At 40.6% G+C, this 25421-nt stretch overlaps 3 protein-coding genes and 1 long non-coding RNA gene across 14 annotated transcripts; 2 read left to right on the top strand and 2 right to left on the bottom strand.

Annotated features, from left to right (window-relative positions):
- Positions 1 to 8: 8 nt before the first annotated feature.
- LOC100123652 (protein phosphatase 1H) lies at positions 9 to 3638 on the top strand. Of its 5 annotated transcripts, none has more exons than XM_008215524.4 (7): positions 9 to 358; positions 793 to 1158; positions 1226 to 1483; positions 1559 to 1779; positions 1857 to 2127; positions 2238 to 2497; positions 2588 to 3636. In XM_008215524.4, the coding sequence occupies exons 2-7, from the start codon at positions 973 to 975 to the stop codon at positions 2841 to 2843; spliced, it is 1452 nt and encodes a 483-aa protein (XP_008213746.1). In that variant the 5' UTR covers positions 9 to 358; positions 793 to 972; the 3' UTR covers positions 2844 to 3636. The 5 variants fall into 5 exon arrangements, with proteins under 5 accessions (XP_008213746.1, XP_001607327.1, XP_016839737.1 ...); XM_001607277.6 differs by having other exon boundaries at positions 69 to 443; positions 2588 to 3638; XM_016984248.3 differs by having other exon boundaries at positions 126 to 615.
- A 2098-nt stretch (positions 3639 to 5736) lies between these two features.
- Positions 5737 to 7361, bottom strand: LOC116416775 (alpha-latrocrustotoxin-Lt1a-like). Its single transcript, XM_031926346.1, has one exon. It carries the CDS (start codon positions 7359 to 7361, stop codon positions 5835 to 5837), a length of 1527 nt encoding a protein of 508 aa, XP_031782206.1. The 3' UTR covers positions 5737 to 5834.
- A 2376-nt stretch (positions 7362 to 9737) lies between these two features.
- Positions 9738 to 25268, top strand: LOC100679086 (ataxin-2 homolog). Of its 7 annotated transcripts, none has more exons than XM_031926968.2 (17): positions 9756 to 10360; positions 11012 to 11197; positions 14351 to 14448; positions 14523 to 14596; positions 14670 to 14985; positions 15065 to 15552; positions 15727 to 16049; positions 16130 to 16386; positions 16469 to 16865; positions 16946 to 17073; positions 17159 to 17272; positions 17356 to 17817; positions 17893 to 18073; positions 18146 to 18397; positions 20469 to 20723; positions 21183 to 21587; positions 21835 to 25268. In XM_031926968.2, coding segments are annotated over exons 1-17 (4197 nt in total). In that variant the 5' UTR covers positions 9756 to 10359; the 3' UTR covers positions 22095 to 25268. The 7 variants fall into 7 exon arrangements, with proteins under 7 accessions (XP_031782827.1, XP_031782826.1, XP_031782831.1 ...); XM_031926969.2 differs by lacking the exons at positions 9756 to 10360; positions 11012 to 11197 and adding exons at positions 13101 to 13386; positions 13887 to 14148; XM_031926970.2 differs by lacking the exons at positions 9756 to 10360; positions 11012 to 11197 and adding exons at positions 13101 to 13386; positions 13858 to 14148.
- Positions 11423 to 12939, bottom strand: LOC107980853. The gene is made up of 2 exons (XR_004227170.1): positions 12002 to 12939; positions 11423 to 11663 (listed from the first exon to the last, which is right to left on the bottom strand). It is a non-coding gene; the product is annotated as an uncharacterized LOC107980853 (long non-coding RNA).
- Positions 25269 to 25421: the final 153 nt, after the last annotated feature.

Here is a 25421-nt window from a genome sequence, read left to right as displayed (position 1 = left end):
GTGGCGGCAGCAGTGGCGGCGGAAGGGGGGAGAGAAAGGTGCCACGACACGGTGGCTGCCGTATTTTTGTTTGTGTTTGTGTGCGTGGACGTCAAGACTGTCAAGAGTCAAGACACATCGCGCGCACACGGGCCCGTCGCGTTGTTATCTCTACACGCACTCCTCGCGCTATTTTCCGAGCGAAATGCGGCATTTTTCATTTGTAATATCGTGATCTCGACGTAGACGAAAATCGAGCTCGCTCATGTCGGGTGATAAGGAAGCCAAGCGCCGCGTCTGAGTGCATCACATCAGGGGAGCCCAGCTGCGGATTTCCTGGACTTATATTATGTGACAGTTGACAGCCAGCCAGTCTTCGGTTTGCCCTTATATATATCGAACCTACCTTTGAAGTATTTTTCGTAGCACTTAGCTGTACAAAAAAATTTTGTTGTTAGCCTAAGGTTCGTAAGTTTTTGCTCGTCTTTCTTGTGTCATTGGCTTTATGCTTAGGTTAGCTGATTAGCGGGGATAGGTTATTGCAATACTTGATAGTGTAGCGGTTCTGCTTGTTTGCATAAAATTTCATACAATGGATTTGTATTAAATGACGTTGTGTGTGGGATTTGAGATTTGGTAATTGTACTTATTTATACCATGAGTTTTCCGATGATTTATTCAACATGCATATTCCAGTGATAGATCACTTTAATAACTTTTAATCCGTAGGTTTTTATTTGTTAGATCCTATCCTCTAAGCAGTTGACTGTTCTTTTATTACTTAACTGTGCTAATAGAAACTTTTTTTTACAGATAAGCCATGTGATAAAACTGTCCATATCAAAATGATAAGCTGATCAATCGACATTCCCTGCTATACCAGTATTTGTTGGCAGATGCTATTTAGATCTTTTTAAATTACGATAGAGCTGCATTACTTATACATAGAAACTCATTTTGTGATTGAATATTTAAGTAAAAAACTAAGCCAAAATGTTGGGCAGATTCAAGTCAGCATTGATGAATGCTGTCGGTGCAAGTGAACTAGGCTTGCAATACCCAAATGATTCTGATAATGAATCGATTACAGACCTAATAAACTCAAATCTACCGATTGCTGTTGAGACAAAACCATACAGTAGACCAAGTTTTCTAGGCCTAACAAATGAAGAGACTCAGGTAAATTTTATGTCACTCATTATCTTTATTGATTGTGATCAAATTCTAGATTTTTTAATTGATGCAGGTGAGTGCAGATCACAGGGTCAGACCAATAATAGTTCCCAGAGATCTTAGCAGATTACCGTGGTGCGCTGGATATGCTGAATGTATAAATGCTGGTAAAAGTACCTGGAATGAAGATCAAGCGACAGCAATGCGAGGAGACTTAAAATTATTAGATTCGAGCACATCTATACCTTACATCATGTTTTCAATGTTTGATGGTCATGCTGGTTATCAAGTTGCTCTCACAGCAAGATTACACCTCCACAGGATAATCTTGGTAAATTTGTTGAATTAATAAAAGAATTACTATTAATCATCGAGTCAGTGATTAACAATCAGGAAAAATTCTTAGGAAAGGCTAATGGCTATCCCAGGTGATATCTTACTAGCTGAAGACAATGAAGCAGCTGCAATAAAAGGAAGAGAATTAATCATTGGAGCTATTGAGCTGGCTTATAGACAGATGGATCAGATGGTTGAACAACAAGCACAAAAAGGAGGTGGTGGTTGCACAGCTTTAACTGTTTTATTTTTAAATGGAAGGTTATACGCTGCTGGAGCTGGAGACTCTAGGTTTGTTTACTTTATTTTCTTTTCTTGAGTACTTATTTTTTTAAACAATGACGATTAATACCGATTTTTTCTCACAGAACTATCCTTGTCTTGGGTGAGAGTGAAAGGGCCCTCACTAGGGATCATACGCCAGATTCAGAATCAAACCGTGTAAGAGCTCTAGGGTTTTTAAAAAGTACTGAACTTTTAAAAGGTCATTTTACCTCACTGGAATTTAAAAAAAGGCCGCTACAAAGAGACCTTGGCCAAATGGTTTTATACAGAGAACCATACATGACAGGTTGGGCTTACAAAGTCTTAGCCTATCCTGACTTAAGATTAGCCCTCATATCTGGGCAGGGTAAAAGAGTAAGTTTTTAAAATGCTATAAATCTTATTTTTACTTGAATGTCACTTAGGTATAATGAACCATTGCGTAATACTTATATAAATTGAACTTTGGTTGAAAAAATTTTCAGAGTAGAGTAATGGGCACCATAGGTGTAACTCGTGGTTTTGGGGATCATGGATTAAAAGCTGCAAACACAGGTGTTAGTATCAAACCGTTTCTATCCTCTCAACCTGAAGTGCAATGTTTAGACTTAGAAGAATATAATCTCACGGAGAGAGATTGCATTATTATGGCAACAGACGGCCTGTGGGATGTGGTTTCTGACAAAGTTGCAGCTAATCTTCTTCGAAAAACTTTGGCTCCAGAAAATCCATCTCTAGAATATAGGTAAAATAATACAGATTTTTGCTAACTTTACTTTTAATACAAAGATAGAAAGAGTTTCAGTATAAATCATCTTTTGTTTTTTATTTACAGATTGACAATGGGTGCTCAAGAACTCGTTCAAGCAGCTAGAGGCAGACTTGTAGGGCGAGTTTGGAGGCTAAAATCCGAAATGCAGGAAAACGGTGACGACGAAATTCTATCTATGGCATCAGTTGACGATATCAGCGTTATGGTTGTACCATTATATCCGTATCTGTGTGAGCACAGACAGTGGGTGAAAACCCAACAACAGGAAAGACGGCATTCGATTAACTCATTGCAGTCCTCGAGCAATGACGCCACCTAAAATATCATTCTCGTATTCTACCTCAAGTCGATTAGCAACTGAAATGAAATGACATTGTTCACTCTTCATTCTCAATCTTTACAATTCTTGGTGAAAATATTTATCTCCTCTGGCCTCGTTATTGATACTATAAAATCAAAAACTTTACAATTAATTTTTACTAAAAGAATAAGGAGGTTTTTTATCAATCGATCTTATGAAACTTAAAATATAGGCTAATTAGAAGCTTACCAAATTCTCCTTAGATACACGAAGAAAATCTCAATGTTTTCATTGAGAGTTTTCTTTACACCTGGAGAAAAAAAATTGCTGTCTAACATGAGTTCTTAACCACAATAGATCGAGTATAAGATAATAATTAACTGCCAACCGCACGTTTTTGGTAATACGATTTTACATTTAAGATGCATTTTGCTTCTTTCTTTTTATACAGAGAAATATTCCATTCCATTAACTTCTAGTTTGATAAAAAATGGAGGAGTACTAAGCACATGGATGATTTTTAGATATATTACACACTCATGTCGTTTTGCTTTTTATTTATATTATTTTATTAATTACTTATAACCATAATTTTAATGACAATGAAGTAGATCTATACTTTATTCGACTTACCAAAAGGATTGACTTACCGTTGTAGCTAGATGATAATAAATTGTAAATATGATAAAAAAAAAAATATTTTTAGTAGTAAAAATCAATTACTATGAGGCAGCATTATTCAAGATAATGCATGGAATAGCCTGTGTAATTAAGTTTACTGAATAAATCTAATAATAATTCGTATAAAATTAATCGTAGACTTTTTTATTTGCATCTAATTTAATTTAATATCCTCTCTTAAAAAAATGATGTCCTTTGTTGTGAAGCATTTAAGGGGCCACCACACCAGTTATATAGATAGAACCGTGTTAAATCGACGCGCTCTTTTGCTCCCAACTTTTAGAATAACGGCTGTACATAGCAGCCGTCAACGGGATCCTGGAGAAAAAGATACTTTGAAGTACGCTATATATATATATATATACACACACACACACACACATATATATATATATATATATATATATAATAAATAATAAACGATCGATCTGATCTAATCCAAAATATTTGACATATCTGGAAAGTATATCTGAAGTATCCTTTTTCTCTGGGATAAATGCTGTCCAGCTCACTTACGCGCAAAGATTGTACCGACAACTAGGTTTTGTAATTTTTTGAGAGTTATAAAAGCCCTCGTTTTTCCAGAAGTTGGGAGCAAAATTTAACATTGGTAGAATATCAATATAACTGGTGTGGTGGCCCCTTAATACGCGATTGCTGGTTGGTTGCCTTATAGGCAATGAGATCAGAACCGCGCTTTAAATTCATAACCCTTAAAACAGTAATCATAACTCATAACCCTGGTAGAAATGTTTGAGGTGTTTGAAATGAAATGTGGAAACCTTGATAATATATGTAATATAACGATCAAGAAACCTTAGTAAACCAAGAGTGTGTAGTATTAAAACATGTGTATTGTAAAGTGGCACCCTAACCCTATTTGAAGTAGTAATAAAGTGTGTGAATGTTATTTAGTCTTTTTTTGAAAATGTCAGTGAGAAGTACAATTAAAAAAATTAAAAGTTTGAAGATATACTGTGTCTCTGTGCCCAAAGTAGCTCTCGGTGAGGTTTGAGAGGTGAATTGAGAGTTTAAGTCTATCATTATACAATGCCCTTTGAATTGTAAACAGACTACTAGACAACTAAAATATGACACTGCCATTTCCTATGTTACCTAGATGGTTCTGATTTAACTGTTTTCGTTCATATTTTCACATCAAGGCCTATGTGAATTTTTCTATTGGGCAGGTCAAATTTTACTTATAGTCAGTTACGCAGAAACTACTATCTCTAGCACATTGTATCTCTGGTTTTCAGCGTATTTTTACATAAAGAAAGTGATAAGTATTTCTGCTTTTTGTCAAGGCATTAGTTAGAATTTTGACTTTTAATAGTTGTGAGAGATTTTGTGACCGATACCTGTTTTTCCAATACTTATCACTTTCTTTATGTAAAAATACACTAGAAACCAGAAATACAATGTGATAGAGATGGTAGTTTCTGTGTAACTGTCTATAAGCAAAATTTGATACGCTAAATTAAAAAATTCATATGGGCCTCGATGTGAAAATATAAATGAAAACAGTTGAATCATAATCATGTAGGTTATGTTTCTAGGTAGCATAGGAAGTATCTGTGTAAAATTTCAGTTATATAGCTTTTTCATAATGCTAATAGATGGCATTGTAATAATAGACAAACCCACTGACTCTTATACTGAACTTTTCTTCAAATTCACTACTCAATCCTTAATGACGACGACATTGGGCATTATAAATATGTTTATTTAAAAATAGTTTTGAGGGATATGGTAACATGTTACATGCTTATAAAATATTAGCAGAAGTTAGTGTGTCGCTCAACACTTATGGTGGATTTTCTACCAGTGTTATTAGACAGGGGTAGAATCAACAGCGCGCCTTCATTCCTAGTTATAAAAAAAGCGTAGAGTAGTACAAATATAACGGAAATAAAAAGCGGTTTGTATAATCAAGCGTTTTCTTTGTTAATATTGCAACATTGACAAAAGATGTTACTAATTTGAGGAAACAGATAAAAAGGACTGTGATAGGAAAAATGCCTGCACAGTAAGATAGAAAATTCTACTGCGGAAGTAAACGAAGTCAGGGTGACAGGGGGTGGTAGGGGGCAGTAGCACGGGCGAAGCCGCAACGATGCGCAGTCGGGCATATAATAATTATGCGCGCGCCATTGAGAAAAGCGAAAAAGTTGTTAACTTTTTGCGCACCAGAAATAATAAAAAAACATCTGTACTCATAAAATATTTTTATTTAAAAAAAATCTTCAGTTATTACATACGGACTGGAATATTTACTACTTCCGCGTGCCTAGTAGAAATATGCCTCGGTGTGCGTTCCATTTCATATTAGATATTGCTGCTTATGTCCACTTCGCACGGCCACTTTACGCTCCTTTCTATGCGTTTAGCAGCCTCAACTTTTTTCCTCAAACGCTCAGCATAATTGGGATATCTAGTTCGATAATCGCTAGCCTCGAACTCCTCTATAAAATCTTTATTATTCGCCAAAAGATTCACTACTTCGAGCGACTCCGTTAATACGAAGAAATAAGTTATGAGTGTGTTACCAATTTTGTTCTTGTTCATGGCTGCAAGCTGGATAAGTAATTCTTCATAATGGTTATGAATGTTCCTCCAGTTCATATCCAGCTGGCTGTGTTTGTCAAACATCGTCCTGTTCTCCCTGGCCTCCATCTCGGCCACATGCTCGAGGACTAAGCTTTGGGTGACGTCTCCCAATGCTACGGCGATGATGGTCTCGTTGAGCGCATTCCTTTGATTGACATCACTGCCAAAATCCAGGAGATTTCTCACGATGTTCGCGTGTCTGTTGAAGTCGTTGTTGAGCGTCACAGCCCAGTGTAGGGCAGTGTTGCCCTCTTTTTGAGTCTTAGCGGCGACGCTAGCGCCGCTGCTCAACAAAATATTTACCATCATCTCGTCGCAAAACAATACTGCGATGTGCAAGGCTGTGGCGCCGACGTTGTTCTGGCTGTCGACGTCTGCACCGGCTTCGATGAGAATTTTCATCAGCTCAGGGCTACCCGTGCACGCGGCGTAATGAATCGGCGCGCAGCCATTATTGTCCTTCGAGTTCACGTCGGCCCCGGCGTTAAGCAACATGTTTACTATATAGAGGCAAACGCGGCGTTCTTGGCCACCAGCGTAAAGTTGTTGAATTGTTCTGCTTATTCTTGCCTGAACGATTGAGCTTTGAAACTTCTTGGCGTCTGGCAGATCATTGAATAAATTATATGGACATTTTCTCATATACGTCTCAGTTTCCTTCAAGTACCGGTCGATGTTGGTCGAGCCAACTACCGCCAAATGCAAGGCAGTGCAGCCTCTGGCTGTTTTGATATTCGTATCGGCACCGGATGCGATGAGCTCCGCAGCGATGCCGCGGTTATGAAGTTCAATGGCGAGGTGTAGCGCCGTGCAGTCTCCCAAACTTGTGGTGTTGAGCCGGCAGCCGGCGCGGATGAGCATCCTGGTAATTTCACTGTCACCGTTGATGGCGTTAACCATCAATAGAGTGTAAAAATTTTCATAGCTTTGCTTCTTCAACGCATTGATGCGTACGCCGCGTTCTAATAATCCTTGAATTAAGGATATTTTGCGGCACTTCACTGCTTTGAAGAGCAATTCGGTGCGATAGCTCTTGCGGCTTCGGTTCAGTCGCTTGAAGCCTTCAAGATGGCTGAATCTTTCGTCACTAGCACTTGCATCTTTTTTCGCATCGCAAGCTCTTTTTACTTCTTCGGAGCACGAACATCTTCTCACTCCACCGTCGCTGTGTTGGCTATCTTCTGCTGCTCTACTTCTAACACTCTTGAAGTCAGGGCCCTCCCGGCCGACGAGATGCGTAGTCATTATTCTTTCCTCAAAGTTATATGTATACTCGTGCAATTTTAAGGTCGGTGTCTCCTCTATCGAGGCTGAACGTCAACTGACGCGGCCACTGCACCCCCGACCATGCACGGCGGTGCAAGAGAAAAAGGTGGGAGATGTGGCTGGATGGGCCGACCGTCCTCACCACTAATCCTATTCGCATCGGTAAATCAAATGAGGTGGCGAAAATTGGAACATAAATAATTAGGGTGAAATACATTGCACATAAAAACGGATATCCGGTCTAAATGCAGTTGCGATCCTGAATTTCTTAGTCCAGTCAAAATCTTTACGTAAAATTGCAGTCCCCATTGTGCCCGGGGTGGGGGTATAAACAGCAAAACAATATATTTTTCGTCAATTTCTCTAAAACAGTGGTAGCTACAGAAAAATGGATGCCACCAACTTGAAGAGCGTGAAATTTTACATCGGATATGCCTTAGTACTCAACTGATCGTTGTTTGTTTATAATCTGATTAGCCAGGTTTCTTTATTTACGCGAGTAAAGCAATATATATAGGTATACAGAAGCCTGCAGACATCGGCTGACTACAGGTAACGCTATGGCTGCATATCGTGCAGCGCGCATGCGTGACCGTCTACACTCCCATCTATGGCGGCGCATGCGCGCTGCACGATATGCAGCCATAGCGTTACCTGTAGTCAGCCGATGTCTGCAGGCTTCTGTATACCTATATATATTGCTTTACTCGCGTAAGTAAAGAAACCTGGTTAATCAGATAATAAACAAACAACGATCAGTTGAGTACTAAGGCATATCCGATGTAAAATTTCACGCTCTTCAAGTTGGTGGCATCCATTTTTCTGTAGCTACCACTTTTTTAGAGAAATTGACGAAAAATATATCGTTTTGCTGTTTATACCCCCACCCCGGGCACTATGGGGACTGCAATTTTACATAAATATTTTGGGCAGGCTAAACTTACATATACTCAAAATGGAGCTCTTCTAGTGAAAAAGTGTATTTCGTGCAGATTTTGACTAGACTATCCTAATTTCGCAAAACGAACATTGGATTTAGCTAGTCTTCGAAAAAACGAAATCATTATGCGCTATTTCCAGGAAAATCGGCAACATCTATACATAGCTTGGTCCGTTGAAGAAACGTTTCTGCAACGGGTTCATAGGCTGTGTCTACGCAATTGGCCGAATTCGTGTCCAGTCAAAATCTGCTCGAAATACACTTTCTCACTAGAAGAGCTGCATCTTGAGTATATGTAAGTTTAGCCCGCCCAAAACATTCATGTAAAATTGCAGACCCCATAGTGCCCGGGGTGGGGGTATAACAGCAAAACAATATATTTTTCGTCAATTTCTCTAACAGTGGTAGCTACAGAAAAATGGATGCCACCAACTTGAAGAGCGTGAAATTTTACATCGGATATGCCTTAGTACTCAACTGATCGTTGTTTGTTTATTATCTGATTAACCAGGTTTCTTTATTTACGCGAGTAAAGCTATATATATATATATATATATATATATATATATATATATATATATATATATCGAGGTATACAGAAGCCTGCAGACATCGGCTGACTACAGGTAACGCTATGGCTGCATATCGTGCTGCGCGCATGCGCCGCCATAGACTGGAGTGTAGACGGTCACGCCGAATCAGGTTGGCAGTACTATCCAAAGCGCTACCGTCCTACACAGTTAGACAGTGGCATTTTGTCAATGCTGCCAACGTAATTCAACTTTCGCTAGCAGGCTGCACCTAACCTCAAAAGCCAAAATACATTGGCAGCACCGCAGAAAACACTACTTGTCTATACGCAGGTGTTAGCGCCTATACAGTCAATTCTGGTGGCAGCCTGAGAATCGTGTCCACTGAAGTTTCAAAACGTATTGATGTTTTAAACCTCTCAACTTTTCAAAAAGTACTCTGTTTACCCCGTTACTTTTAATAATAAGATCGAGCGTTTCGACTGTTTTATATGCCGATATCACAGCAAAACCGATGCGATCAGGCGCAGCAGCCGCCATACAACCGATTCGAGAGGTTTCGGACCCGGTTTCAGGTTCGCTGCTCTGACGATCATAGTCTTTATGACAAGGTTTTTGCATATAACTATAAACGGGCAAAACAAGGTTGTCTTTAAATTCCCCACACATTTCGTGTATCTTCAGGCATCGGATCATTCAAAGCTGAGAGCGAGCGCGCGCACACCGGGCACTGGCGGTATTCGCGCAAATACAACATCCATCTCGTTGAGCCGTGCGTTGAGCTGAAAGCGGCGGCGCGCGGCGCGCCCCAAAAGCCGAGTAGAGCGATATGCTATATGTATACGCGCCGGACTGCCGCCGCTGCCGACACGCGCTCTCTCGCGACGCCGCGACGCAAACAACAAAGTCTCGCTCGCGCGCACTGGCGTCTGGCACGCACACGTTAATACCTACTACTTATACCTGCAAAGTGTATAAAGAGAGAGAAGGTATCGTCGCCGCTGCCGCCGCTGGCCGCGAAGACAACGGGTAAATCGGCCGAGAAAGAGGAGAGTGCGAGAGAAAGACAGCTGTAAAAGCTGCGAGAAGAGGAGCAAAAAAAAGGCGCCGTGTACAGGCGGCGCAGTCAGTGGACCAGGTGACCCGTGCCCGGGAGTGTGAGACGTGCTACGACGTTCAGTACCTAAGTACATTGTGCAGCTACAGCAGTGAGAGAGATCAGAGCGTGTAACGTTATACAGCCAAATCGCGTCGAGAGGGAGAAAGCCGCGAGCAGCAGCAGCAGCGTTACCCTGTGCACACACATGCCCAGCACCGTGTGCGCCATTTTCTATTTTCGCATAGGCCTGCAGCAACAACAGCATCGGCAGCGGTCAGTTTGCTGAGAAGGTTCAGGCTGTCGTACGCTATATTACAACTTGTTACAACGTCGCGGCCCAACACCACACGTGTGCAGGACGACGTCGAACTAAACAGCAGCAGCGTCGCCAGGATCACCAGGGAAAAGAGTGAGAGAGAGAGAGAGAGAGAGAACATCAGCAGCCGATGAGTCCCGGCTGCTGTCGAGCTGTGTGCGACCTGCTCTCCGCCTATTGCAGCAACACCTACACCACCTAACCGCAGGAGTTCGACGCGCTCACCTGACCGGGAAGGCTCCTCGAACCTTCCAGACACACCATCCTCGTCGGCCAGCTTTATCTGTCTCTCTTTATTCCGCACACACGCATATAAGCGAGCTTACACGTACTACAGCCTTTTCTCTCTCTCTCTCTCCCTTTCTCACTTACTCTCGCGGGCGCGCGCGCATATCGTGCGTACGTTATTCGTTCGTTGTACGTGTCGCGAGAGATCTCTCTGTGCGCGAAACTGCTGTGAGCTTATGTGCGTTTCTCTCCTCCAGTGTGTGGCACGTAAACACTCATCTCTTCCGATCCTCTCTCTCGACGAGCCTCAACTTTTTTTCGCCTCTCGCCACCGCCGCAGCTGGGACAGAGCGAGAGAGTTGAGAGAGATTGAGAACGCGAGTCGACGAGTTGAAGAGCAGCGACACGGTTTTTCGTTTTTACCCCCGTCGTGTGCCGAGCAAGATACGAGAGCGAAAAAATAAAACGAGTCTGTGATATTAAACAGTACATAAGGTATACATTATATGAAATCAGTGCTAGTGCCGGAGAGCTCGTTTGGTCGAGTGAAGGAGAGTTTGCTGACTGCTGATATTGAGGGCTCCTTGGAAGACGCAGGCCTGGAGTCGGAGATAGAGAGAACCATGTCCACCAGTTCCACATCCAGCGACAAGATTGCGCCCGACCCCAAGGATGAGCCAGAAGCTGAAGCTGAAGCTGAAGGTGAGTACTCATATCAACTGATGTATCAATAAGGTTTCTTTGTTAATGAAATACGTATGCGTGGAATGTCAAGTCAAGCCATCCTTGTTATTTGAGCTGGTTCATCAAACAGTATTCTGAATCAGTTCATGTACTCCCAAATCAGCAGGTTAGGTCAGCACGCCGATGTGCTGGCTGATACTCCTTATGAAACGGACTGTTCTTAAATCTAGCAGTTTCATAAAGTGGTTTTGAAGGAGTTTTTATTCAAGATTACAATGACTAATCTATGATGATGAATTTATGCCAAAAATGCAAAAATAATTGCAATATCTAGGTCAAAGGGGACATATTTATTTTCAATTTTTAATTGCGTGATTATTGCTGCACTCTTATTGACTTTTCAGTCTCGTTAATATGTGCATCCCATCTCAAGAAGTCAGGATTAAATGAAAATGCTTCTTAGATACAGTTCTTTCAGCTTGACCTGAAAGAAATGACTGTAGTAAATAAAATGAAGCAAAATAAGTTTATTATTGATAAGAGATAGCTTGATATCAAGTTATATTCAGACTAAAAAGATTATGAAATACAATTTTTAGTATCTCAATAAAACATACTTATTTCTATATCAGTTACAGAGCTACTTCAAGTGAATTGCGCATGAAACAAATGAAATCAAATTTTTTGATCACCCATTCTCTTTGATAAACATATTAAAAGATAATGGGATGATCATTGACATTGGTGTACGTCGGTGTATTCACAAAAATAAGATAAATTTTAATCAATAAAAGCATACAGTTGTATAAAGATGCAGCTAACCGTTACCCTAAGTTTGAGTCTTTTTTAAGAATAAATCGGAGTTTTTAACAAGAAATTTTACGTCACAAAAAAGATCTGTTTGCTGATAACAATAACTGTAGCCTTATTTGAATTTATCTTTCCCTGAATGGTTCACATTCTCTCACTTGCTTTACTGAATAGGTTTGGTTTCTTATGTGACATAACCTAACCCTATCTTGTTTCAAGCCTCTAGTATATTGACCCTGCTATGCATTAGTAACATAAAAATGCATATATTATTGATAAAAGACCTATTCCATCAGGCCTTAATGAATACAAGCTACTCGACTGCAATGAGCTTGGAGTCATTTATTAAGTTTATGATATTTATCAAAAGAAAAACAAAAGTTTGAAATTTTTGTTTTCAGATGAATTTAGATATTACAGTTTCTTTTGCTGCTGAAGCTTTTTACTATATTACAACTTTGGTCAATTTTACATTACTATCGAAGTCGCAGACCAACAATATAGTAAAAGATGATTCAATTCAGCATTTTTTTTTTCTTTTTAGGCCTGACCGGGGTACAAAAATACCTTATTTTAAACTCTTGATATAATTATACTGTTTTTTTTTATTCTCTAAATTATGACTCAACTCTTTAGAAAAAACTACATATATGTATACTTTTCCATGTACAAAGAGGAATGCCACGGTGAAAGAGATTATATACTACAAAGTCTAGTTTCAGCAGTTAAGCAAATTTCCTCGTAACCGTACAATGGAAAGATTGATAAGCAACAATCATCAATAGTCGATCCCTTACCCACACTTCATAACATTCATTCCAAGCTCAATTTCGCGCTTCTCGCAATTTCCCATACAGCCATCAAGCTTCTCGCACCCGAATCCTTCTCCCTCCAAAACTTCCTTCTCTTTCGTATAATAGAGCACATTATACACACACAAATCCATGTGTATAGCGCTCCGTTTCACCTCTCCCCGGCAACAAGTCCCTCTCGCGCTTTTCAAAATCCCAAACCAACGGCCGCTCGTGTTTACGCTCGCGCCCAATGACAAGGAGAGCTTCTGCGACTAGCTGATTTTCACCAGCCCTCAGTATGTCCCGGAGTTCTCTCTCGTGCAGTTGTGTCCCCCTGTATGTCTCGCTCTCTCTTTATTAACTATTTGTCTCTCGTCTTGAAAAATTCGGATCTTCAAGTGCCAGCGTGCAGTGTTTTTTTTTCTCGTAAATATTAAGTATATAACCGAATAAGAAAGGTATTTTCGTTGCGTTGATATGAGCATCGAAGCTCCGGGCTTCGCGGAAGGTTTTCTCGCCGTTTTCAGCCTGGTCATCTGGACGTGGAGTCCGATGAAGGATTACATCAACGACGCGTAGAGCCTAAGGTTGAGCGCGTGTGAGGTAAAGAAGCGATTTTTCATCGGATTATTTCGTACACGGCCGCGGTAGAATCGAGTCGAGCGAACCTCTGCTCCGTTTTGTTGCGAAAGGAAAGCTGAGCCGTGTCCTTTGCGCGATCTTCAGAGGATAAACACTGCAGTGTTATGCTCGTTGAGAAAATCAGCGGTTTTGAAGTTCGGCGGCTGGTTTCGGTTTTTGCTGACGCTTCTGTGTAACGTTCGTTTCGACATTTTTTTTGCTCCTTAAATTCAAGCATCCAACGCACATTACAATTCATTTAGTAAAGCATAATTAGCCAAAAGTTTATCCAACTCCGCAGCCCTCTGTTTACGCGCGAGTGTGTAAACACCTTTGTCAATTTATATAGCCTCTCGAATTTCAAAACAGATTCGCCGAATCGAATTGCCAACGCCGTGGCGAGACTAGTCCGTTAAATTTTCGAATCTATAACAATAACCACACCCAACGCAGGCTATTAAATTCGAAAATAAAATTGCCAGTATACCCGAGCATAAAATTCGGAAAACTACGACGACAGCGACGACGGCCGAAATCTTAGGACAGTTGAGGCGAATCGAAAAGAAGCGATGAGGCTCGACAGCGCGGGTCAACCGCAGCAACGTTATCGGCGCCAACGTCGTCGTCCGCTGGTCGGACCGACGGGTGTACCGAGTCTCGACTCGACTCTTGCCCAGAAGATCAAGTCGTATCACTGGTCCCGACGCAATACCAAGGCTTTACCCGCGCCCAAGCTCAACTTTCGTAAGTAGGGAGAAGATGGGAGAATTTTTTTTTTTAATTGGTTTGTTTTTAACGGATGGCTTGACTCTGACTGTATTTCATTGACTTGGAAATTTCAATTTTTTTTAAAGAAATTGTGTACTGATAACGCGAGCGTGTATTACGTATTTTTCAATTTCTGATACTACATCAGATCACTATATTTTGCATTTATCCGATAAAGGAGATGAGGCGATTATTTCGATGTCGATCGCCGGAGAGGTGACCGACACTTCCATCGTAGAGATCGGTCGTTCGAGGCCTCAGTATCAATATTCCAGGGTAGGTTCCATAACGATAATATCATCCCTCTCATTCATAGCAAGCACGAAAATCGATCGTCCCTGTAATTTCAGGAGGAGCTAATGAAAATTAAGGTGCTCCCATTGTCGAAGCGGAAACCCGACTGTCTCGATTCTGCCTACAACAAGTAAGTAATACAGCGCCTCGACATCAACGAATCGGAATTCGAACGAGTGAATTAATATCTGACTTTTTCGCAGCTCTCGCGGCGTCTGGGACCCGGAACGCTGGCATCTGGACCGCAAGCGTAGCGACACCCCGGACGAAGAGCCGCGTAGCCGAGAACAGCCCTCTCGTTCAGGCGGAGGTTCTGCTAGCGCCGATACCTCGGCCAGTGAGGGCAATGTCTCGGCTAAGAGGCGCAGCGGAGGCGGAGGCGACCCGCGCGAGCGCATACGCAAGGAGCAGGATGGCATCGTCCTTAGCCCTCAACGGCGAAGCTTCATCTCCGGCTGCTTCGTCAACGTCACCGAACCACCTAACAAGCGGCCCGTCAGCCCCATTGGAAAGACTGAGGTGGGTATCTTTTTAACACTTTGCAGTTACCGATTCTCTCGAATGCAGTTGGCTAACGTTTAAATTTTCTCTTTTGCAGATATCCCACCGAGACTCACGCCGCATCGGCAGCGGTCGCATCCTAACTCGCGAACGCGACATGTGGGACTTCCGACCCGAGAACGACAAGCACGACTCGGACTACAGCTTCAGGTCGGGCAGCGATCGCGACCGAGACCGGGACCGTGACCGCGATCGTGATCGTGATCGTGACCGTGATCGTGACCGTGATCGTGATCGTGACCGCGATCGGCCGTCCGGTTCTCTCCGAGACCGCGACAGGGACAGGGATAGGGACCGCGGAGACCGTGACCGTGACCGTGACCGTGATCGTGATCGCGGTGATCGTGATCGTGATCGTGATCGCGACCGTGGCGATCGCGACCGAGACCGCGACGACCGGCTCGACAGATACGAGCGAAGATCGTTTGGCAGAGACTTCGACAGGGACCGCGATCGTGATCGTGACAGGGATCGTCTGGATAGGAATGATCGGGATAAGGATCGCGGTGGCAGAGATCGTGGAAGGTAACTATAGTGAGAAGAATCTTTTCACAAAGTCATGTACTAACGCATTCTGTATATATAACACACCTTCCCCTCTAGTTACTGAGTAACAATGGAATTACTAGGGAGTTCTTTATATTCATGGTCATAACTAACCCAGTTGGGCTATAAATCGTTACGTCTGGCATCTTGTTGAAGGTACAGTAATGACCGCAGGCGCACCTTCAGCGATAACCGCGAGGTTGAAGAGCCTGAGTGGTTCAGCTCAGGCCCGACCTCGCAGCACGATACGATCGAGCTTCGCGGTTTCGAGGACATACCTGAAGACAAGGCAACTGGCCCGGGTGGCTCTGGCAAGACCAAGAAGCAGTCTCCTGCTCAGAAGAAGCGCAACAAGAAGGCAGCCCTCGAGAAGGAGGAGAAAGCTGCTGCAGCTGCGGCTGCGGCTGCGGCTGCCGCTGCTGCTGCTTCTACCGCGCCACCTTCTGATAAGCTTCACGCCGTTGGTGGTCCAAAAGGTTGGATTTTCGAAATTTTTCACTCTTGTCGTACGTCTGCGTCTTGCGTATTTCTAACGGAGAACACTGCTTTGTATCAGGTCGCAGTACACCGACATCAATGGATCATCCGATCACGGCTGTGGCGCCTCACTCGCCTATATCCGAGCAAAATGAATTGCAGTCGCCAGTGCCTAAGGAAAAGTCGAGCGACGTCAGCAAGATCACCGAGCCATCAAACGCTTCCGACGAACAATCCAATGCCAATAATAACAAAAAGAAGAACGATCATTCGGACTTCAATCTTGACGAGTTCCTTAAATCCGACAACTTCCCTGGAGTTCCTGGTCTTCTGACCGTTAGTCTAAATTTTCTAATCGCGTATTATTTATTGGTATACTATGTACCTTTTGTAAACCGTAACGTTATTTATCATTCAGAATGGTGTGGGCACGAACGGTGGTTCTGGCTCGCGCTTCAGTCAGTGGTTTAAGCGCGAGAGTCCTCCGAGCCAGCAGCAACAACATCAACAAAATCAGCAGGATTCTATGAGGTGTTCCATCCAAGATGAACTGCTGAATAATCTGCTGAACGACATATCCGAGCCGAAAATCCATATTCCTTCTGTTAGCGAATCCAATGCGTTCTTTGCGCCAATTTCGCCTGCAGCTAATACACCGAACAACGCGATGCCACCTCAGTCAGGTTCCAGCACGGGCATCAAGTTACTGGAGATGCTGCAACGCAAGCCTCCTCCACCGCCTAGTCAAAATGGGCAGGGTGATGTTATGAATACTATTCTTCCGATGATGAAGAACGCGTCTATCAAAGAGATGGGTAAGTGATTTTAATCGTATTAATTTTCAATTAACTGGTTAAATTCAGAAAACAAATTCACAGTTAAATTCCTTTTTCAGGTGGTGGAAAGGTAGTTAGTTTAGAAGAGTTGGAAGCTCGTATGCGTGGTGGTGCACCGCCGACTATGCCGCAGCATGAAGCTCCCAAACAGAACAAATCCGAGGATCTTTCTGCTTTCAAAAAGCTGGTAAGTTTGATAAAGATTTGACTTTAACAATAATTAAGGTGTATTGAAGAAGTGATATCATGCAAATAATGCGCAATGTTTAAAGCTTGCACAAGTTAGTGGTGGACAAGCAGTACCTGCAGCCAACGGACCTATTCCACAAAATAAGCCTCCTATGCCGCCACAGCAAACACTCCAGCAACCTATCACACTAATGCAGGTAAATATAAGATTTTATATATTAATGATTCTACTTAGATAAACAAGTAAAATTTGGAAATCATTAATCGACATTTTTTGCAGCTGTTGAACTCACAGGCACTGAAGAGCCAGCAAATGCAGGCGCAACACGGCCCGCCCTCTCAAAACCACCCTCCAGCCGAGCCGATGATTCCTCCTACCTTTAATCACGTGGGTCCTCTTGGACCTGTTCAGCACCCACATCAATCTCAAATGCAACACGAGAACCTTATGAAGGTTCTCCAGATTCAACAGCAACAACAGCAGCAGAAGCAACGTCAACAGTCGGAAATGTTATCCATGATGATGGGAGGTGGTCCTCAGCCATCGCCACAACAGCAGCAACCGCAGCCCCAGACACTTCAACGCATGATGGGCGTCAGTCCAATACCCGCAGATGTGCAAATGATGGTTAACAATGCGCCTTCGACCAGGGACTTGCTACAAAGACCCGAGGCTGAAGCCATCATCAGGGGACTGCAGCAGGGAGACATTACCAAGCAGCATCTTATCCAGCAATTGCAGGTTTGTGTTTTCTTTCGCCCCAAATTAGATACCAATTTGACATTTCTGGTACTTATTATAAAATCCTTTTCATAGAATCCTGCAATGCAACATCGTCACCGAGAAGTTTTAGTTAGCATTCTAAAGTTCCACGGCGGTACAACTCCGCGCGCTGTTAGTCCGCATACGAATGCTCCGACTTCGCAGGATCACTTAATGCAGCAGTTGTACCACCAACAGCAGCAGCAACAAAGAATACCGTCGCCCATGAATAATAGTAAGCTTTGTTGTATGTGTTTTTATTTGTAAGATATTCTAGAGTTTATGCAATATATCGTTTTTATTACAGTGATGGGCCATCGAGTTCCATCTCCGCGTGAACTTGCAGTCCATACGCAGAGCATAATTCAGAAGGCTCTCTTGAACAAGAAGAAGATGGAAGAGCAGCGAGAAAATTATCGTAAACGGCAGGAGCATCAGCAACAACAGCGCGCTACTACCCCCGTCAACTCTCCAGCAAAGCAGACGCACAGTCCGACACCACTGGCATTTACGCCGACTTCCGTCCTGCGCAAGATGACCGCCGAGAAGGAACCTGAGGGTGCGATATTAACTTGTGCCCAAATAGCGCAAACCCAGAATCAAATCTTTCCTTATATCTTCAAGGTGCAGCAGCGTCTGGAAGAGGGCGAACTAGATAACTTTGAGAAATTTCTTGTTCTTGACAGTCTAGATATTAAAGACGCCTGCTGCGCCGCGAGTGACGATAAAAACCTGCCTTTAAAATCGAAGCATATGAACGTGAATGAGATTAGTAAAAACTCGGATGTTATTAAAGAGATAAACGTGCAATCGCCAAGCGAAAAATTGCAAATCATTGAAATTTTCGAATCCGGAGAAATCGAAACTAAAAGTGATGCGAATAACAACGATCAAAAAATCGTTGACGATCCTTTGAAAAGCGGTAAGGAGAATAGCGATACAGTGGTGGACGCAATTTTGATTGAGGGTAAAAAGAATCAACTAGACTTTAGTAAAGAAACCGTTAGTGCAGCTAACTAACGTTTTTTTTTCTTCTTTATTGACTTGAACTTATTCGATTCTTTATATACATATGGGATAAAATTTAGTATATACCAATCAGTAGTAACAGATATTTTTGAGTTATCATTTAAAATTTCTCTCGAAGGGCTGATCGTTCGTGCGTCGAATTTTTGTTGTAAACCTGCTGTTTGAAAAGGTGAAATATTACGAGAAATTTTTGAATGTTATTTTATCAATTTCTTATTTCTTGAACTGGTCACAAATGGAAAAAATAGTGACCATCAATTATCTTAACCATTTAAAAATTTATTAACTTGACTCTACTACATACACACTCGTATTAAACAGTTAACGTCAACAAAATTACGATGTGCAAATCAATGAAACGTTTTTTGAGAGAAACAAAAAATACTGTCTAATTAGTAGTAAGGTTCGCAGTAAAAAATATTTCTACCGCGAGAAAAATGAAATATATATATATAAATATCATATGCTTCGGTTTTATAAAAATCCGATAAGATTATATTTTTTGAGTTTATACTCTTAACTAAATAGTGCGCTGAAGAAATCGTACATTTTATTTTTCTTGTATGCAATTGTAGTTTAGCTTTTTCTATTACTATCCCTGTGGGATCGATTTTGCTTTCGTAGTATCTAACGAAAAAAACACAAGCAATTGTCGCATAGCGCACTTATCGACGACGAACAAGTATGGTTGTCATATATCATTGTTTACGAGAATCATTCACAAAAACTCGGTGTTAAACGACCGGGAATAATATGAAAGTAACGATGGGTCGATAATGCCATGCACATTACAGAAAACAAATACTGCTTTACTTGCACTTGTGCTTCTTGAATCTTTAATAGATTTTACAATAAACTGCTTTGCTTGAATGCCCTCTCCTATGCACTTTCCTATCTTAAATATGCCTTCTTTCTGGCTTTTAATGCATGACATGAAAATCTGCTGCTTTGCTTTACTGTTTCCGCTTTTCCACAAAATATCGCACAGAATCAACTTACTTCGTCTGTGTCACCATTTTGAACTTTTTTTATTACTTTAACTGTTGCAGTTGTTGAAGTCGATAGTGTAGTTGTAGATTTTTATTTTTTATATTTTTTATTTTTGTGGTAAGTATTTAGTAAACTAAATGAGAGGTTGAAAATGAAAGTTTTTTTTTTAGTAGAAGTAGAAGTAGAAGTAATCAGTAAAAATAAATAAACTGTTGCTGCTATCCGTGAATAAGAAACACGTTTTAATTCACAGCTTAATTCAGTTAGTTTATCATTTACTCTGTAGTAACGATATAGTAGGATAGTTTGCTGGAATAGTAGTAGATTGCAATGAATCTTATGTACACGCCGCATACAACAGCCTTACGTTTCAAGAAAAGAGTGCTGCCTGTTTACTATCGTTGTCTACTAGAGACCAATATTATGCTCCTACCTTTTCGTGTGCCTAATTAAATAATAAATGCTGCGAACTTGTACAAAGTAAGTCTTGAGCTACTGATGGACACCATGTTCCATCAGACTTGTAAGAAAAAAGCCATACTCTGTACAAAGCGTCGGTATAAGGTGCGTCGCCGTCCTCGGCTCGGCTAAGCTTCTACGTGTGTCTGTAGTGGGTGGCCAAGAGCCAGCGTCGAAGCTGCTGATAAACCCAAGCCAGGCGGCGGCTGCGATCGCGGCTGCCAGTCAACTTCAGCAACTGCAGCAGCAGCAACAGCAGCAGCAACAACAGCAAACGAACGTGCAAATGCTAGCTCAGGGAGTGCTGGCCCGACATAACGCGGCCTTGCGCACTCAACAGCAGCAGCAGCAACAACAGCAAGTCCAAGCTTCCTGGTCGAATCCTCCTCCCGTCAAGCAGCATCCCGGTAACAAACATCATAACACGTCTGTCATTCTTCTTGCGTGTAGACAGTATAGAGACGTTTGTTTGTACACCTCGAGAGAGATGAAGAGAGACTTTGATCGAGGAAAAGAATTAACATTTTCACTGCGACACAAAATAACGCTTCGGCTCTAAAAGTATTTCAACCTACTATGCTTAATCATAATCAGCAATAACAAAGTGACCCATCGCCGATTATTTTCATCGTGATTATTCGCGATTCTGTGTAGCTTTGGGGAATATGCACGAATACAACGCACAAGCCACTATTCTAATCTTTGTAGTAATATTTAACAGAAGACAGAAAAGGTTTTTTTTTCCTTAAAAGGGGCAGTGGCATTCATCGGTGTTGGCTGGATACATTTACTTTCAATTGCCATTTCTTTCAGGGAAATCCTTCTTTCAGAAACAATCCTAATCGTAAAAAAAATGTCTTCTTCAGGTCGACCGATTGTTAAGGGTGGCGGAGGCAATCCTCCACCGCAGCAGCAACAGCAACCACAGCAGTTTCCTCAGCACTTCAGCAGCAACATCGACTACCAACAGCAGCAGCAACAACAGCAGCAACAGCGAATCGGTACCGGTATCTACGGTAGCAACGCCACGCGCTCGAAGCACACGCTGCCTGGCCAGAACGTCGGTCTTCAGAACATCCCCCCACAGTTTAGTCAACAACAGCCGCAGTCCGCGAACGCGATGATGGCTGGACACAGGCAGCAACAAGCCGACCCGCTCAAGCAAATGCGACACCCGAATATCTTCCAAGAAGAGCTAACCCTCCAGCAACAGATGCGGTCTGTCAACTCGCCGCAAACGCTTAATCAGGCCTTTAATTCCGCGAGGAATGGTGAGTAATGTTATCCTCGCAATTTTCGATGAAATATTGCTCAACTTTTATACAATTTTTTCCCAGGAATCTCCGTCAAAAACCTTAATCCTATTCCGTGTAATGGTTCTCAGAAATCAAACTAACAAGATCCTTACCAAACTTAAGCCTCCATCAATATTATTGACAAGTATACACACAAACATGTGTGCTTTGTGTAATAAATTAAAGCGCAATTCTCAAAAAATATATTTATTTTCCCTGATAGATGCGCGTGCTATGCGTCCGCAGCAGTTGAACATGACTGTTGGTGGCCGCAGCCAAAATTCACCTGGTCTCGGTGGTTTCATGGGTGGTGGCAATGGCGGTGACCTTTCGCCCACTTCCAATCAGTTGGCTCGTTGGTTCAGTCCAGAGCTGCTGGCCCAAGCCCGCGCTGGCAAGTTACCCGACCTTGGTCAAACAAACGTCGTTTCTTTAGAGGAACTTGAGAGACTGCAGCATGCCTCCACGACCGTACACAACTGAGCAGATTGAGATAAACAAAGAGATTGAGATTTATTTAATACCGATATTAAAGTCAGCTGTGTTTTAAGTGCGTGAGAGTGAATCGATAGCAGAGAGGAGGAAGTACATAGAAAAGGTAGGACCGGATCATGAGAGAAGTAACGACTAAAGATAAGTCCTTGACATGAACATCCCTATTTAGATCATTGTCAACGTTTACTCTTCTTTTAAGTTTAGTATCTATTGTAAAAGACACAGTTGCATGTGATTGTTTGATATTTTTCGCAACGTTATGAATAGGGTATCGAGAGTCTCATTAGTATATTAACAGAATCGAATATTTTTCGTGTAACGAATAATCCTATATTAGGTATTGAATGGATCAAATCCTATGCAAACTAACAAAATTTGTATGATAATCTTACTACCCTTTGAGACTTTAATCAAAAAGTATCTATTGATAAGTGTGCCGAAAGACATATGAATATATGAACGTATTCAACCTTAATTTTTACAAAATATATTAAAGTGAATCCGTACTTCAAACGTTCTTATCAATTCATGCATTTTCGTACTCATAAGTATAGGTTTAATATTTCAAAAAAGTTTATAAATAATGCATTTTTTAATGTATAACTTGGATGATTGTAAAACATCTCAGGTTCTTTTAAACAGATGCCACTTTATTTTTAGATTGTAAACATACAGTTTTTGTGCCAAAGGCGTTTAAGAATAAGTTTTCTCATTTTCATAGCAGTGCGAAAAAATATTTATCCACAGTGACATGCAATTGTTTTTTGTAGATACGATCTGTTCTTATATCTCGACAATTCCTTCTGTCAGGAAAACTAATGTTCATGAATTTTTAATTACAAACTCATAACCAATTTGATGTAGGATTCTTTTATTAGCACGCAAAAGTTCATTTTGGTTAGGATTCATTTAATTTGTACGTCAAATAAAAACAAAAAGGTTCGTCTGAACAAAAAATGTTGCATTAATAAATGGTGGGTTATGAAACGGCATCTCGAATACTGGAATAATTAATTATGTAGGACTGTAATAATTTTTTTAATAGACATTAACATATATTAAGGACATCTATATGTCAAAGTATGGATATCCATAGGGTCATTGCCGGCCTCGATTTGTCTGACCAAATGCATTTCTGCTAAAAAGAACTTAGCTAGAGTACTTTTCAACAAAACTATATGTAAAATATTCATTAAACTTTGCATCAATAGCTGTTGTAAAATAAGCGTCTCAATAAATGAAGAGTCGATGAATTTAGAAATCGGAAAAGGTTTTATGATAGGGTTTGTTAAAATTATCAACAGTCGCGTAATTTATTATTAAGTATATCTGATGATAGATATTATTAACGACACGAACATTTAAAAAATTCATGAAAAATAAACCACTTTACATAAATTCATTACATTCTCGCATATTTTTCACTGTCCACATTGTACATTGTGCAAAATATTGCAACATTTTATTTATTTTGACATCTAAAATTGAATTCATTGATAACTAACACAAACATGAACAAAAAAGTGCTACATCATTGGTGTGCAACATGAAATAATACTCTTTCTGCACATAAATTGAATTCAGTAAACAATGGAATACATTTGTTTATCGTAATACATTTGATTGAATATTAAGAATTCTTTCCATACCAGATAGAACTGAAGAGATTGAGTAATCGAAAGCTACGGCGAATTTTTCTAAGTATTGCAGTATGGCTGTGTAATGTTTCGGTACTTTTAATGGAGAAATAAAAATACATGTAATTTCAATGACGAGTGAAGAAAAATAAGCTATGAGCTATTACGGTACTGCCTTTTTTAATTCCTTGCTGGCCGAAATGATACTGAAAACCCACTAAAACTTGAACGCCTGATTTTTCTCTTTGTTGAGAACTAGAGCAACAAACTGGAAAAATTGTTCAAAAGCTCACAAAAAGATCTTATGAGATAAATGAAAAGACTTATGAGTGTTTCTCTGATATTTTAGAAGGTAAGAATGTTTGTTATAGTCTGCAATCTTGCTTTTTATATTGTATTCTTGAAATTTATTTTCCTATTTATTGAGTTCGAGTTCATATTATTGTAATGATAATTTTTTGCCTCAGTAGTCTACAATTGAAACCAATATAATGTAACAGTTTTATTCGTTGACTTGAAAGCATCCATACCTTCTAACAATATCATACATTTCATTCCTACTTAGGAACTGAAGAGCGACTGAATCTGCTTGAAACTTAACATTTGATTAAAAAACTTTCCTTATCTTTAGAAAGCATATTATATTAAATATGAGTGCTAAAGATACAAATATTGAGATAAGTTTTGGTTATAAATATAAATATATATAAATAAAAAAAGCTCATAACAGAACAAGGAGATGAAAGACACAAGTGCACGCTGGTGCCACTATTATTTGCGTTTATGATCGCGTGCGGCATTGCGATTGTTCGCAAATAAAAGCAAACGAAAAATTAATGAATAAAAAAGAAAAGTAATCATGAAAAAAAATAAAGTTAGTTTTAAATTGTCAAACTTTTGATCATGACAAAAAATACAGAAATACCAATAAGCAAATCATTTTTTTTAGTTTTTTTTTTTTTGTTAGTATAGAGATTTTACTTCAAGTTATCGACAATACTGAATGATGCTCGCCACTTGAACGTTATTTCGAAAATATTTTGCAGGATAAACACGTGGTTTTTCCTTCACTGACTTCTATACAAGCGGCGGCATAGCAGAAATAATCAGAACTATTGCTTGAATAATACACGTAGTTTGAAGAAAAAATGACTGATAAATAATTTCCGATTTAGTATTATCGATAATTGGAACGTGGAAGGCTCTGCGCTACAGGTATCAAATTGAAAAAACCTGCGTAAAGAATGCGTGAATATGAAATAAATGGAAAAAAATGGGGAAGTTAAGATTCAAAATCTGAGAGTAAGCTGAGAGATAATGCACGTGTTTTTTTCCTTGTGTATGACTCGTGGTCATGTTTAAGCGATTTTTGTAAATAATTCGAGGGACTCTTCGCGAACTAATAACAAGAAACAAGAAAAATTCATTAGTGCTTATACCCGAATGTTTTGTAAATAAAGTTATTGAACGTAATGTCAAGTCGATGATAATCTTGTCGAAAATAAAAGCGAAGCAAACGAACTAACATCTGTGTGTTTTGCGTTTTATTTATCATTTAACCTTTTCAGGCCGTGATCAACGTATCTTTACTGGAAATACCTAAAAAAATGGACTCTGTTAATGTTCTTAACAGTAAGTAAGTATCAAGTTTAGAAAGATCAAATCTAGCGCCACTACA

This window comes from Nasonia vitripennis, chromosome 3 (assembly GCF_009193385.2).
Source record: "Nasonia vitripennis strain AsymCx chromosome 3, Nvit_psr_1.1, whole genome shotgun sequence".
Classification (NCBI taxonomy): Eukaryota; Metazoa; Arthropoda; class Insecta; order Hymenoptera; family Pteromalidae; genus Nasonia; species Nasonia vitripennis.
This window is presented reverse-complemented; position numbering and strand designations above follow the sequence as displayed.